Source organism: Oscarella lobularis, chromosome 19 (genome assembly GCF_947507565.1).
Source record: "Oscarella lobularis chromosome 19, ooOscLobu1.1, whole genome shotgun sequence".
In the NCBI taxonomy this organism is placed as follows: domain Eukaryota; kingdom Metazoa; phylum Porifera; class Homoscleromorpha; order Homosclerophorida; family Oscarellidae; genus Oscarella; species Oscarella lobularis.
In genome coordinates this window covers 504436-520460 of record NC_089193.1, presented here as the reverse complement: position 1 = coordinate 520460, position 16025 = coordinate 504436, and the positions used below count along the sequence as shown (strand labels likewise).

The window sequence follows — 16025 nt, the reverse complement described above, 5'->3', positions numbered from 1 at the left end:
GTGAGGAGAAGGGATAAGACCGTCGAGGAAGGCCTAGCGGCGGGCTTGCCTTGTCTAAGTGAGGGTCGGCTGAATAGAGAAGCATCTGGACCTCTAGGTGGTCCGACTTGCATGGGTCACGCGTGCGTCATACATTACTATCCCGTTGAGACAGATTGCATGGTCTTTAATTATATATACGTAATCTGAGGAGCCATCCTTTTTCCTCTGAGAACACCGTGAATTGTAACTATAGAGTGAATTTGAATTTTCGGAAAATGCTCTAAGTACATTATTTGTTGTTGCTCTCGCGATAACAATTATCATTACACTTGCACTAATTCGACATCACGTGATGTCGAACTACTCGAATTCAATAGAGCATATCTCGATAACTACGCAACGGACCCTGCTCGCCCATGGCTCGATCGAAAGCTAATAACCTTGCAATTCAGTGCAGCATTAGTTATGAAGTCATCCCGAATAAGGAATATCGTGTTTCACTGTTGGCTTTTAAGTACAGCGGCAGAGAGGGGGCTGCAACATTCGGCACGGTGAGCCCTACACTGCTACAGACTAGGGGAAAAGATGGCAAGATAACACGACTGCACGACTACTACTTTGGCTGGGATGAAATCAACGTTCTTGATGTGGGAATGACACTACCGGTATCTAACTCGTCACTGCTAATGTGCAGTACCGATATCGTGGTATAGTTGTATGTAGTGATAAGCGCGATCCAATTATATTTAAATTTGGTTGGATCCCTAGTGTTTCTTCGTGAGTCGATATTTCCAACGACCTAGAACGTCAAACAGAAGACGTACCTACGTTCTCTCGGCAAAAAAACTAAGCGATCTGACTTCAGTCAGCTACATTTTAGTACGCAGGAAAAGCTCCTATTCAAGATGCTAACATGTCTGATCGGGCTTGGGAGCTGAAATGATGCTGAACGTGATCGGTGGTTTCCCGTTGCATTTAAATTTGTTAATTTGTTGCATGATACTGCCCTACGCCTAAAACCTATCTAACTGCTCTACGGAAAAGAATGAACGCAAACATAAAAAAATGCAAAGACACTCCTAGCAAAAAATGCAGAGATAAAAAATCACGCCTAAAGCTGACACCTGATCAGATGGCAAAACGAAGATCTTCGGCTTCATAAGCCTTAATCTAAAGGAAAAAAGCCAGCATCTATTCAAAACAACGAAGTGCATACCAAAATAAAGCCGAAATGAAGCACGTCTGTGTTTGCGTGACCCATGCAGGTCGCACCACGTGGAGGTCCAGACGCTTCGCAACGCAGCCGACCCTCACCAACGGCATGAATTAGATCAGAACCCACCATAAGTGAGCCTCCGAGGTTCGTTGCCACCCCGGGAGACGGCTATCGCCACCGCCGAAGAGGCCCGCTCATCGTGTGCTCGACGTGGAGGAGAGCCGGCGAACGCCGACGCTGTCCCGTGTAAGACCAAAGAAACAATCCTTGGTCAGACGGAGCGTGTTTTCCCGGTGCGAAAGCCCCTAGAGGTCTTAGGGATGTGCCTCTAATCACTTTCACACCGTTGCTCCAGGACGATGCGTCGGAATATCGCTCGCCCCTCTGGCTCCCTGTCTTCCAACGACTAACCAAGCGGACGAGCGAGTTCTCAAGCGACGCGGTTACGTAAAGAGGGAGAGCGCCGTGCACGACGTTATGTACTCCCTCGAAAACGATGACGCCAACTTTTAACTCATTGGACGTCGAGTGTGCGTCATAAACCGCAACGATGTCACGAGAGAGAGCGTTGCTTTTTGCACCTCTACGCGCAACCAAATAAGGTAAAGATTGGAGCGATCACGCGCGTGCAGCGTTTCTCCCAAAAAAAAGGAAATAAGAGACGCGCACGTGCACGTGTGCATGGACAAAATGTCGGATATGTGACGTTAGCGCTTAGTTCACGGTCTCAACGAAGCGAGACGAAAGGCGACGCGAAAATGCTCAAATGCGTTCGATCGAGTTCGCGTTCCGAAACAATAGTGGTGAAATCGATCGATCGGCTTTTAGTGAGAGAGAACTCGCGATATCCAGCCGTAGATTCGTGCAATGTCAGTTTTAGGGCTCAGAGTCAAAGCAGGGTACAACAATTTCGCTGCATTTACTCGTAGGACCAAGAGGGATGAGCTCGCTTACGTACCTACTTGTAGCAGGCGTAGATAAAAGTCACGTGACTATAAGAAGAGGATATAATTAGCTAGATATAAGAAAATAAAAGAGTCTTTGCTCACGACTCGAGAGGACAGCAACACAACGCATCGGAAACTCTTTCATCTTTTGCTCGCGCTTTTCGCCTCGCTCGCACCGCTCGCCTCACCCGCGTCACATTGGTGTCAGGAGTGGGGTCCCCAGATGGACGGGGACGGCGGCGGTGGAGACGGAGACGGCGGCGGTGGTGACGGAACGGTTCGGGAAAGTGGGAAGGCGGTGGTGAAGCCCCAATCGTTCGCGAATGGCGACATCGAAGACTGGATACAGCATTACGAGTTGTGCTGTCGAGCGAACAGGTGGGAAGCCAACGATGGCCTCAAATTACTAACGATGGCGACGCATTTCCGTGGGAGAGCTCTTGCGGTCTATTCGCGTCTACGCGACGCGGATAAGGCGACGTACCCGGCGTTGAAAACAGCGATGATTCGTGCGTTTGCGCCCGATACCGCCGAGAGGCGTCGACTCGCGCATCAGCAGTACGTCAGCCGAAGGTGGAAGAGCGGCGAGTCCATGGAAGAATGTGCGCGTGCCCTCGAGCGTCTGCTGGACAAGGCGATGCCGGGAATCACCGAAGCGAACAGGCACCGCGAGTTGATTACGAAGTTTTCGGAGTTGATGTCTCCGGAAGTGGCGTACCAGCTATCTCTTCAAACGTTCGCGACGTTCGAAGAATGTCTAATGCGAGCGCAAGAACTGGATTTATTGCAGTCGCGTTTGCGACAACACCGCGTCGGCATGGTGAGCGAGCGCGCCGATCGCCAAGAAGAAGAAATTCGAAGTTTACGAAGACGAATCGCGGAGTTAGAAGCAGGACGACCGCGCAGAGAAGGTCCGCGCGACAACGCAGCTGAGGAAGCAACACCGTCGACGGGGCGAGCATTGCCACGAGGGCAAGGAAGGCGATGTTTTGGCTGCGGCGAAATCGGACACCTGCGGCACGAGTGCCCCAAAGTGGAAGCCCGTGAGAAGAGGGCGGGGCCCTGTTTTGAGTGCGGAGAAATGGGCCACTTGGCCCGAGATTGTGAAGAAGGAGATCGTCGCGGGGGCGCCGAGTCCCAAGTTCGCGCGGCGGAGAGAGGTCGCGGGGGCGCAGAGTCCCGAGTTAGCGCGACAAGTCGAGAAGTGCGGGAAGTTCGCGGCAGAGGAGGTCGCGGGCGTGGCACGCGAGTGTGGGATGGCTCCAGAGGAGGAGCATCCGGAAGTCGAAACCGGGGAGGCAGAGGAGGCTCCCGAATCGGTTTAGTGCGAGAAACGGACGACGAAATGTACGACGAAATGTATGATGAAGTGTATGATGAAGAGTACGGCGAATCACCTTACGGCGGTGGATGGTATCGCGCGGGAGGTCGCATAGCTGGCGTTGATGGCTCCCTTACAGTGCGCGGAGAAATAGACGGAGAGGAAGTGGATCTCCTAGTGGACACAGGCGCGAAAGTCTCCTTAATTCCCAAAGCGTTTGCCGAAGCGGTCGAAGGATTGAGTCAGCGGGTGGTGGAAGACGACGGGAGGAGTGGCCTGCACGCTGTGAACGACGTGCCCCTTGACGTAATGGGTCGCGTGCGGGTGAATGTTCGCCTGGGATCGTGGGAAACTTGGCACGTGTTCTACGTCGCTGAGTTGGGTTCCGATACGCGTCCTATCTTAGGATTCGATTTCCTACGTCAATACAAAATGTCCATACAAACGGGAACGGACACGCTTGTGTGGGGCGATCACTCCGTACCAACGCACGCGGCTGATGACGACATGATTGTAGTCCTCCGAGACGACGTCAAATCCGACGGAATGGAATGCAAGACGGTTATCGGCGAAATACGGCGGAGAGGAATGCCTGAGCCCGTACGGGATCGTTCGCAACCGTTCATGTTGGAGCCGAGCGCCGAGTTGATGGATCGTCAAGGCGTACTTGTTGGAAGAGGCGTAACGACTTTGCGATCTAGGGGAATTCCCGTCGAGATTCTGTTTCCGGCCGGCTCACGAGACCTGCCAAGAGGTACGGTCGTGGGGCGTTTAGAAGCAGTGCGGATTGTTAAAGGAGCGACACTGGCGAAGCAAGGAGTACGAAAGGTACAGACATTCAGCGCGGAAGATGACGAAAAGTTCCTGAAGCTTTTCGATCTCGAGGAAACTTGGCGTTTACCGAAGGCGCAACGAAAAGAGTTGCACCGGCTTTTGCTGAGGAATCGGAAAGTGTTTTCCACGGGACCCGACGATATCGGCCGAACGGATGTGGTGACGCATCAAATCGACACCGGAAGTGCACACCCAATTAGGCAACCGGCTCGACGGCTGCCACATGCGATGAGGGAAGAAGTCGACCAGCAGGTGGAAGACATGCTTCGTAACGGAATCATTCAACCGAGCTCTAGTCCGTGGTCTGCACCGGTCATTCTCGTTCAAAAGAAAGACGGTACGTATCGCTTTTGCGTTGACTACAGAGCCCTTAACGAGGTCACGGTCCGTGACTCGTACCCGTTACCCCGTATTGATGAGACGCTGGAATCGCTGGGAGGAGCGGAGTACTTTTCCACATTGGATATGGCGTCCGGATATTGGCAAGTTCTGATGCGTAAGTTGGACAAGGAGAAAACAGCGTTCACAACGGGAAGAGGACATTACGAATTCAATGTTATGCCTTTCGGACTCACCAATGCGCCCGCAACTTTTCAGCGCCTAATGGAATACGTGTTGGCAGGGCTGCAATGGGAACATTGTCTCATCTATCTTGACGATATAATCGTATTTGCAAAATCCTTCGAGGAACAGCTGGAGAGGCTACAAGAGGTACTAGATTGTCTTTATGAAGCTGGATTAAAATTGAAACCTTCCAAATGCCATTTGGTGAAGTCGAAAGTCGATTTTCTTGGACACGTCGTGTCACGAAACGGGTTATCAGTTGACCCTAGGAAAGTTGAAGCCATTACAAAATACCCAAGGCCGCAGAATCTAACACAGCTGAGGCAATTTCTAGGACTATCCGGTTACTACCGGCGGTTCATTAAAAATTATTCTACGATCGCGGCAGCGCTATTCCGACTGGAACGGAAAGAAGTTAAATGGGACTGGACCGAAGCTTGCGATAGCGCCTTTGAGTCACTGAAACAACGGCTGGTAGAAGCTCCCATATTGGCGTTCCCCAGATTCGATTTGCCCTTTTCCGTGGCGACGGACGCCAGTGGAGTTGGAGTAGGGGCCACGCTATCCCAAGTGCATGAAGATGGAGGAGAGCGAGTGGTAGCGTACTGGAGTCGGGCACTTCGTCCCCGCGAACAGAACTATTCAGTGACGGAACGAGAGGCTTACGCTCTCGTATGGGCAGTTACACATTATCGACCTTACCTACTGGGGCGTCGCTTCAAGTTAATAACGGACCATTGTCCGCTGACGTGGCTAAAGACGATTAAAGACCCTAAAGGGCGATTAGCGAGGTGGATTCTCATACTAAGTGAATTCGATTGGGACATCGAATACAAGCCGGGGAGGAAGCACTCGCAAGCGGATGCACTTTCAAGACAACCATTACCTCCTGATGAGGAAGAAACGGAAGTGGAAGAACGAGTGGAAGAATTGGTCGGAATAATACGTCTGAATCCAGCCTGGACGTCGGAAGAGTTGGCGGACCTGCAGCAGAATGACGTTTTAATCGGGCTCGTGCTAGAGAATTTTCCAGCGAAACCTCCGTTGACGGCGGCTAGCCAGAGTAATTTGCGATTGGCTGCCATGAGGAAGGTTTGGCACCAGCTGGCACTAGACGACGGCGTGCTGTATCGATTTGTTAAAGATGAAACCGGGGACGAAAGACAGCTTTTGGTTGTCCCGAAGGAACTACAAAGTGAAGTCTTGAGACTGGCTCACGAAGTAAGCGGTCATTTCGGAGTGGAGAAAACACTAGCACGTGTGAGGGAAGGATTCTGGTGGCCGGGGTATACACGCGCGGTTGAGGAATGGGTAGCAGCCTGTGGACCCTGCGCGCGGAAGAAGGCTCGTACTCGCCAGAGAGTAGTTCCCTTACACACTATGCCTGTGGGAAGACCGTTTGAGACACTTGCAATGGACTTTGTAGGTCCGGTGCCTGAAACGGAGAGACGCCATAAAAACATATTGGTCGTGACGGATTACTATACAAAATGGGTGGAAGCGTTCCCAACGAGGGATCAACAAGCGGTGACGGTGGCTAAGCTGCTAGTGAATGAAATCTTCGCGCGTTTCGGTATGCCGACGACGCTTCATAGTGACCAGGGAAGAAATTTCGAGTCGTCTGTGATAAAAGAAGTATGCAAACTGTTGAGGATTAATAAGTCGAGAACCACGGCTTACCACCCACAAGGCGACGGATTGGTTGAACGGTTCAACAAGACCATGGTAGAATCCCTTACTAAGTACGTGCACCAGAATCCGAACAAATGGGATCTCTGGCTACCTCTCGTACTTATGGCATATTGTACGGCAGAACACGCCTCGATTGGTCGAACGCCGTTTGAATTGGTCTTTGGGCGTAAAGCTAGACTGCCGGCAGATGTTGAGTTTGGAACCCCAACGGCACCGCCGGTGCCAGTACCTGAATACGTTGAAGAGTTAGAAAAGAGGCATCGAGAATCCCGAGAGTTTGTGGAAGCCGAGCTTGCCGCCGCGCAGGCAAGGCAAACGTACAATTACGATAGTCGACTTCAGGGTCAAGATGATTTTGAATTGGGTCAGCGAGTGTGGCTTTACAAGCCGAAAGGACCTACTACGAAGTTTAGCCTGGTGAATGCTGGACCATACGAGATTTTGAGATTGTATTCAAATGGAACGGCCGACGTTCGATTATTGGAGCCTGGTTCGTCGAGGACGAAGGTGGAAAAAGTCCATCGCAATCGATTGGCCCACTGCACTCATCCCCCTCGACAGGCGGAGGATCTAGAGGAGAGGGCCAGACCAAGGCGAAGGCTGAGAAGAGCCATTACCGAAGAGGCCGCCTACGATGCAGAGTGGGTGGCGGACGACACCGATGACGACGATGAGACGGCTGGAGATGTCGTCCGGGATCTACGAAGGATGTTCGAAGCAGGGGAGCGCGCTTCGGAGGAACCGGAGGAGCAGCCGAGGCAAGCAGTAGCTCAGGGTGGAGCGGGGGCTAGGCAGGAGGCTCGCGTTAGGCCCGGTCGTGATCTTCGTCCCCCCGATCGTTTTGGCGATTTTATCGCCTGGGGCGACTTGCAGCATCATTGAGTTCCTTCCTGCAGTAGCATTAGAGTAATGAAAAACTCGCAGATCGCAGTTGCGAATTACTTTTTTTTTTGGGGTTGTTGTAGTCGTGGTCGGGTCGACCAGACTTAACCGGGGAGGTATGTAGCAGGCGTAGATAAAAGTCACGTGACTATAAGAAGAGGATATAATTAGCTAGATATAAGAAAATAAAAGAGTCTTTGCTCACGACTCGAGAGGACAGCAACACAACGCATCGGAAACTCTTTCATCTTTTGCTCGCGCTTTTCGCCTCGCTCGCACCGCTCGCCTCACCCGCGTCACATACTAGTAGTACCTGCGTCTCGAATGCGCACATATGAGCTGTCCGAATCGCTCCGACGACGATTTCAGCGAATTGCGATTTATCTATGGTTGCGTAAGGATAAGCGATCGCCTACATCGCATAAAATTCGTAAAGAAAAGAGAAAACATTGTAGGTCGAGCACGCTAACCAAGCTAAGATGGCCGATAGAGGGCGACCGAAACTAATTCGACATTTCGCCGCGTTCTGCGCACCACGCGGCGTCGAGCTTTCACCCGTAGGATAATCGTGTCACTAGCTCAATGCTCGATTGCGTTTCGACGTTGTAAATGGCCTTAAATGGAATCCGACGTCGCCCGCAACGTGAGAAACGCCTTCATAAAGGCTTTTTGGCTATATTTGGTGTTTTGAAAAGGTTTACAAGTCATGGTCGGTCAGTTAATTCCCTGTCTAAAAATCACAGGGTTTGAGCTCTACGGAAAAAGGGTATGGGCATACTCGGTGAGATAGAGCAGGCAAACGATTGAAAGCAACCAGGAGATACGGAATCAAACAATGGCCTATGATCATCTCTCCGTTAATAATATGATCACGTTCGGTTCCTAAATGCCTAAAGGCAGTCTGGACAGATCACGCTCTCACGTGTTCGTTGCCCAATGAAAACGTCGGGCTCAAATGTGATACGCGTGAGGCATTGGTACCAAGCGGAGCGATTGCCTCTGTTTACTCGCCGAGTAGGATTATCTTACTCGCGCATTGGAATAGTCAAAGCGATCGAAGGAAGTAAGCAGAGGAGAAGATGGAATTTTCTTGTCGTTGGCGAGCCTTTTCAACTCTCTTCGCTCTCTTTTGGGCAAACAGTAAGAAATCAAAACCCGTGTGTTTTTGGCGAAATTGAACTGTCGGATTTTTAATACCTGGTTACCTGGGTAATAGAGGAGAAACGTTTTTAAGGCGGTTATGTGTATGTTACAGTATAACGGCGAGTGGAATACGCTATTTAGAGCTAGAGGGTGGGGCAGTGCCTGAGGCGAAATGCGGCGAGCGTTGGTCGTAGTAGTGTGATTCGCCTATATAATGGCACGCGATATCGCGAGCGGATAAAAGCATTCAAAGGTCACTCTTCGCGGCCAGATGGTACAGCGGCCGGAGGAGTTTTGAAACCCGATACACACAACTGTAATTAGTGCTCCTGTGATTGGCTATTGATCACGTGTGTGTGTGTGGAGGGGGAAGGGGGAGGGGCACTGCAATAATGAACCTACTTGGATTTCCTGCTGAAGACTTGGGTCTTCCCTAGGCAGTTTTTCCTTGACGCATGCACTACAATTCGTTACTTAAATAATGGGAAAAGATTCCTTCTTCTCATTCTAATGTTCCTTAGGTCAAGCGGAGGTACTTGGTAAGAACATCACTTGTTGCGAAGAACCAACGAAGAGAGAATTTCAAACAATTTTTTTGCGTTTTTTTTTATTGCACAGGTCCGGTTACTGGCGATTGCACTTTTGAAACTGGCGTTTGCTTCTGGAAAAACGTCACTTGCGATGATGACGATTGGCTTATCCACAAAGGCCGGACTCCCTCGTTGGACACGGGCCCCTCCGTGGATCACACGACGAATACCGTCGAAGGCAGGCTTTAATCAATAAATACATTTATTAATGGGTCATCTGTTCATTTCAGGTTACTTTCTTTATTACGATGCGGGAAGTGTCTTCTCGCAGCTGAAGAAGGGACGAACAGCTATACTCGAAAGTCCCAACATCAAAGCGACGCCGTCATGGTGCACGATGAAACTTTGGTATCACGTGTTCGGCAATCAGACGGGCTCTCTCCTCATTTATCTCAAAAGCTACACGGGCTTCCGACTTCTGAAGGAGATTGTCGACGATCAGGGCAACGTTTGGCTAATGACCAACGTGACGCTTGCCAGTTTCACCGACTTCCGCGTTCACATTATCGCGAGTCGAGGCGACGGTGAGAGAAGTGATATAGCGATCGACGATATCACGTTCAGTGGATGCAAATTTGACAATTCAACGTCGAACACCTACTGCTCGCAAGGTGCGCACGAAAAAACTATTACTAATTGAATATTTTAATGTTTTCTTGTAGCTCTTAAAACGGGCTGCGCTGACGGAAGTCGCGAGGGATTTTTCAGTCACGCCAGCGTCGCCGGTTGTCATGGCGACTGGGACGGCTTGAGAAGTCTTCGCGATCGACCGACGCGCAGTCGCTGCGGCAACAAATTCGACGACGGAACGAGCGTGAAATGTGTCGCTCCCGCCGACGTTTGCGATTCGGCAAACGGATGGCAAGTGTGCGGCTACGGAGGCGTCGCTGGCAAAATTCCCGGTTACATCGACGGTGCCGCGTGCAAGACGGCCGGCTACGGACGCTTCAGCGCCGGAATCAATTACTGCAACAGGCGTCTAAACGCGTGTAACAAGCCCCGCGCTAATATCGACTACGGTTGCACGCATTACGACGTCGATTGCGACGAGCCGTTGTGCTGTGGACTTTGGTGTACCGATCAGTCAAATGTTACGTGTGCTGGAGCTTTCTGGCCTGGTGCTACTTCGTACACGCCTCTTTCCGTCTTTTCCGCATGCTCGCGTTTGACGTCGGATGACGCCGGTGGCGTCATGTGCTGCTGTAAGCAAAGAGCTCAAGTATTGTATTACTAATTAATTATTGACGATTTAGATGATAAGACGTTTGTGCCGCCGACGAAGCCTCTCGGTTTGTGTGCGACTTGTGCGTTTGATAACGGCGTATGCGGTTTTTATGACGAGAACAAGAACAATTTTTTTAATTGGACACGCAGTAGCGGCCCCACTCCCGGGTTCAATACGGGACCGGATAACGATCACACTCTCGGCACATCATCTGGTACAAACATTTATTTGATTTTAATTTTTTTGTAACTTCGAATCAATTCTGCACAGGGTATTTATCGCATAGTGCAATTCGCAGGGTGCCATGCCCTGCTTTCAGGGTATGTGTCCCTGATGCACGTTTTACTGCTGAGTTTACTGCATACTGTGCGTAGTGCAATTGACAGTGTACCATTCCCTGCTTGCAGGGTATGTATCCCTGATGTATGTTTTCCTCCTGAGTTTACCGCATAGTGCAATTCGCAGTGTACCATGCCCTGCTTGCAGGGTATCTGTCCCTAATGCACGTTTTCCCCCTCAGTTTACTGCACACTGTACATAGTGCAATTGACAGTGTACCATTCCCTGCTTGCAGGGTATGCATTCCTGATGCATGTTTTTCGCCTGAGTTTACCGCATAGTGCAATTCGCAGTGTACCATGCCCTGCTTGCAGGGTATCTATCCCTAATGCACGTTTTCCCTCTCAGTTTACTGCACAGTGTACATAGTGCAATTGACAGTGTACCATTCCCTTCTTGCAGGGTATATGCATTCCTCATGCATGTTTTTTGCCTGAGTTTACTGCATACTGTGCGTAGTGCAATTGACAGTGTACCATTCCCTGCTTGCAGGGTATGTATCCCTGATGTATGTTTTCCTCCTGAGTTTACCGCATAGTGCAATTCGCAGTGTACTATTCCCTGCTTGCAGGGTATGCATTCCTGATGCATGTTTTTCGTCTGAGTTTATAACTGCATAGTTCAATTCACAGTTTACCATGCCCTGCTTGCAGGGTATGTATTCCTGATTCATGTTTTCCCTCTGAGTTTACGGCATATTGCAGTTCACTTGCGTGGCAGCTTTAAATTTTGGTAAGATAAACGATGTGCCGATTTTGAAAAGACAAAAATCTGTAAACTCATCTTTGCTGCGAAATGGAATTAGGCTAATTTGCAGGTGCATGGAACCGGTTGCGGCTCTTGGACAAGGACCGGTCTATTCACAGCTGCAAAGCCGCTCCGGTCTATTAGTAGCGCTGGAAACGAGAGAGGTTACTTCGCATCTTCAGTAGGCCGGACCAAATGCAGCAGCTGTAAACGCGCGACTACTTCGCAGATTGATCTCAGCAGTGAATTGACCGACGCGGCTACTGCTGCTGCTGTTTCTGCTGCTGCTGCAGCAATTAGCCCGCGGTTGAAGCAGCTGTGAATAGATCGTGACCGTCTGCTACTGCTGCGATGGGACCGTGCGATTGGGTAGAGGAGCGGTTTATTTATATGCCGAGGCCCGCTACTGAAGCTTTTTAGTAGGCAAGGACTATCATGTACAGCAGTTACGAATGACTTAATTAAGACCGGATTCAGCGCAGCTGCAAATTACACAGGATCGGCTGCTGTACATGGACCCGATCGATTACTGAATGTCTAAATAGATGACAAAATAGTTAAGATATCTTAATCGGGCGCCTCCAAACAAACCAAAATGAAGTTGGTTTACAGCGTAGGAAATGACGAGAGTATACAGCCTGAAAAGCCGTCAATAGACCACGTAGGTCGAATAGAGACCCGATTCGTGCATTAAAGATATAGCGTTAGAGATATATAGTCGTAACGGTCGCAGAATTAAAGTCCGGCCTATCATCACGCGCGGGACAACTCAAAAGCCGTTAGAGCATATGCGCATACAAACGCCTAAAACACCCGTTCAAAGAACGGGTAAATCGGCTAGTCATGAAAGATTTACAGTACTGTACTTACTTTTTGTTAACGGTGACCCGGATATACACTCAGCGAGATTCAGCTTACGCGGCATATTCTAGCCGAATGGAGCTCGCACCGCTCTCCGAACTCGCTTCAATTTGCTTTTCGAGTGTAGAAATTGGTCATGAAACGACTGGAGAAAAGGCCTCTTAAGAGGTCTCACAAGCAGTTTTTCGCCTCGCGAAGCAGAAGGAATGACTGGAAGAGGCGAATTGATCTATCAGTTGAAAGGTAGAGCTACAGCCTGCGTGCAATCGACGCGTATATCACTTGTTCTCCATCGCGAAAGAGCAGAATTTAACCTCGACTCTTTGGACGCTCGTACGGAGGAGAGACGTCTCTCCTCCGTCTGCAGTCGAATACTTACGGGGGCGGTGTTTCGTTTTTGGTTACATTATGCATGTGCGCAATGCTCTGAGGAGCCGCCGCGCGCAAAAGTCCTCTGGGTTCTGGGCCCTCAAAAGGGGCCTCGATTACCAACTATCTCGTTTTGTGTTTCAATTCGCTACCATCCTTGCTTTGCCTTCTAGGACTCTGCTTGAGAATATGTACATGTATATAAGCGAATGCGGTGACCAGCGTTTCGTTTCTTATAGTTGGTAACGCGTATTCTGACTTTCAGAGATCGACGGCTTTCTACTCCGTCATATCCAATCGCCTTTTTGTGAGAAGTGCTCTTTGGGGTTTTTTACAGGTAATGGAGCGATTCAAGTCATGGCGTCTTCATCCTAGCTGATGGCCTTTTCGAGTTCATAAGGATTCTGTCTTTCACGTAGCGTTTCCCGTGGAAGTCGGACATTTTTCCTTAGGTAACCTTTTTTTGGTTAGCACATCAGGTTATTTTTTTTACATGCAAGTGGTGTTTGTGGGAGAGGCGGCCTAGCTAGCCTCGGACCCATCTCGATCTGCTTCTAGCTCGATCCCAGCTAACGAAGTTTCTGTGAAAGGCTTGCATGGGTCCGAGGCTTTCTCTTACCGCGCAGACGTACGGTTAGGGCTCTGTTCTCTTTGACGCGTTTGGAGCCCGTAGTTGTGACGAAGACGCTACAATTAAATAAGGAAAGTTCATAAACGCAGATGGCTCAGATGGATCGAAGCGAAGGATAGGGATTCATCTTTTTTAGGATTCTTACGAAATCTAGGAAGAGTGGAGGATCTTTTGTGCTTGGCTCTCTGCAACGTCATGTGAGTCCTCACAATTACAAGGGCGTGTCTCACCTAAAAACCTTTTCAGTCGCTAAGCGTCGCCCGCACCTGAAACAATGACATCTTTCTTGCCGTGGTCTCTTCTGTTTCTTTGCCACAGTGGGATCTTTTCCCTGGCCGAAACACTGCCAAAGGAACGCTTTGGAGTACAGAATTAAGTGGCGACCTGAGACCCGATCAGCGTTTCTGCAAATCCCATAGTAAGTACTAGAACCGAGATAGGGAGAATAGAATTGACTGTGGCTGTCTAGGCGGAGAGGCGCACCTGCTCTACAGTCACGGGACGATATGGCACAGGATGGACTTGGCGTCGCTGCAGTACGAAACAGTCTATTCCTCGACTTCATTTCGGTTAGATTACATACGCGCGAGCAGTTCTCTCAGGCGCCGCTGCGAGCAAAAGTCCAGTGCCCACGTGGTACAGAGCCCTCAAAAGGGGGCCTCGCCCACTACCTCGTTTTGGGTTCCAATTCGCTGTCATCGTTGCGTTTTCTCCTCACGGTAGCAATAATGAACGGATGTCAGTGAACCTTTGGAATAACAGTGGCTTCTTTGCGTCGTCTGCCCTCAACTGAAGTATGGTGATACAGGTACATGTGTAACCAAGAAGGCGGCTGGGGATCTCCTCCACTTGACGTTCGTTGACTCCCTGTTCCCGCATAGTTTCAAACATGGAAATTGTCACAGACGAAAAGGCAAACACAGATGGCAGGGAGGAAACTAAGAAAGTTGACACAAAGGTTAGCCGGATTCGTAGATAAATAGGTATGGTGTCAGGGGAAGTTTGTTCATCACTTTGCTGTAGCCTAGGTAAATAGGTGTGGTGTCGGAGGAAGTTAGTTCATCAATTTGCTGCGGTCTATGATCTCTCGTGATTGGCTAACTACACCGTCATGCGACTCAGAACAATTACAAAAGGGCTAGCTGCATCACCTGAAGAGCTATCATTCGATCGGTGCCACGCTCACCTGCAGCAATGGCAGCTGTGGTGCTCGTAGCACTTTTTTCCGTCATTTGCCTTAGCCACGGTGATGGTTCTCACCTCGCAGAAAATCTTGGGCGGCAAAGCATCGAAGTGCAAGGTAGGAGGAGTACATGAAGACGTCTTTACTTTGTACTTTAGCTTCCGAGAACAGTTTCTTTTCTCCCCCATACAGTAGAAGATAAACGCGTGGCCGTAAAGCTAGAAACAACGCTAGGTCAGTCCTCTCTGTTGAACTTGCCTCCGTGCCCCTAAAGAGAACATTGCAGTCTTCGCACGGGGTCTTTTAACTTCCTACTTGTTCATATTTATGTATTTATTGGCATATCCAATTCTCGGGTAATGCAATAACTGTGTATTATCTGCATTGGGATGAGAAGATCCTGGGCGATCTAATAGAGTTATATTGCGCGTGTTAGCCATATACACCCTAGTCTCGAGGATCCAAACTGTGGATCGGTCTAACGCGCGCTCCGCATACGGGCGCTCGCATCCCGACCCACAGTCTGGACCCAACTGCTTCAAACGACCAAGCCGCACCAATCACGCTTCAGTATTAGACATTCCTCCTGCACGCTACTGATTGGTCGAAGCCCGTCACGTGATAAAACACGTGCTTTTGCACGAGGTGATCCGATGACGCGACTTTGATGACGCACCCAGGGGCCCGATCGATGGACGCCGCAGTTACGGACCAGTTTCAGATAAGTTTCGCTCTCTAGAACCGCTTCGACAACGATGCTTTGTGGTTTTTGTCTCTCGAATGCCGATCAACGTACCACTAACGATCGAAACTGGCCCATTCGAGAAGGTAACTGCGCGGCGTCCATCGATCGGGCCCCTGCGTACGTCATCAAAGCGCGTCATCAGATCGCCTCGTGCAAAAGCACGTGTTTTATCACGTGACGGGCTTCGACCAATCAGTAGCGTGCAGGAGGAATGTCTAATACTGAAGCGTGATTGGTGCGGCTTGGTCGTTTGAAGCAGATGGGTCCAGACTGTTGGTCGGGATGCGAGCGCCCGTATGCGGAGCGCGCGTTAGACCGACCCACAGTCTGGATCCTCGAGACCAGAGATAGAGAAGGAGAGGGATGTGCAACTCTCTCTTATCACGTGACTTTTCCTGGTCAGAGGATTGAAGCCGTTAAGTCCCGTATTGCCTCGTATTGAAGTCCACTTCCTCTGATCCGCGAAGCCGTAAGTACTCAGCTGCCTTTCCAAAAATGTTTCTTCTTTCATAAAATCGCGCGATAAATCTGTTTTGAGGGCGTGACAACCGTTTAAGGCCCCAAATCGCCGCCAGCGAGGACTAATTGTACTTTGCACCCTTTCGCGATGTCGTCATTGTCGTTTTTTCTAAACGTTTTGTGCATTTAATGGCCAAGTCGTGGCGCTAGCGAATGCTGGTAAAAGGCGGCAGACGTCGGCACGTGCTAAAACACGCAATCTTACAACGGCATAAAAATAGGAAGAGCCCAAACA

General features: G+C 50.0%; 1 protein-coding gene and 1 long non-coding RNA gene across 3 annotated transcripts; both read left to right on the top strand.

Annotated features, from left to right (window-relative positions):
- The first annotated feature begins 7932 nt into the window (after positions 1–7932).
- On the top strand, positions 7933–10822 carry LOC136198372 (MAM and LDL-receptor class A domain-containing protein 2-like). 2 transcript variants are annotated; one of them, XM_065988306.1, is made up of 8 exons: positions 7933–8081; positions 8134–8578; positions 9103–9120; positions 9200–9349; positions 9402–9782; positions 9834–10373; positions 10425–10610; positions 10667–10822. In XM_065988306.1, the coding sequence occupies exons 2-8, from the start codon at positions 8518–8520 to the stop codon at positions 10768–10770; spliced, it is 1440 nt and encodes a 479-aa protein (XP_065844378.1). In that variant the 5' UTR covers positions 7933–8081; positions 8134–8517; the 3' UTR covers positions 10771–10822. The 2 variants fall into 2 exon arrangements, with proteins under 2 accessions (XP_065844378.1, XP_065844379.1); XM_065988307.1 differs by having other exon boundaries at positions 7934–8081; positions 10425–10668.
- A 2819-nt stretch (positions 10823–13641) lies between these two features.
- LOC136198396 (uncharacterized) lies at positions 13642–14644 on the top strand. Its single transcript, XR_010672789.1, has 3 exons — positions 13642–13761; positions 13813–14151; positions 14225–14644. It is a non-coding gene; the product is annotated as an uncharacterized lncRNA (long non-coding RNA).
- The last annotated feature ends 1381 nt before the right edge of the window (positions 14645–16025 follow it).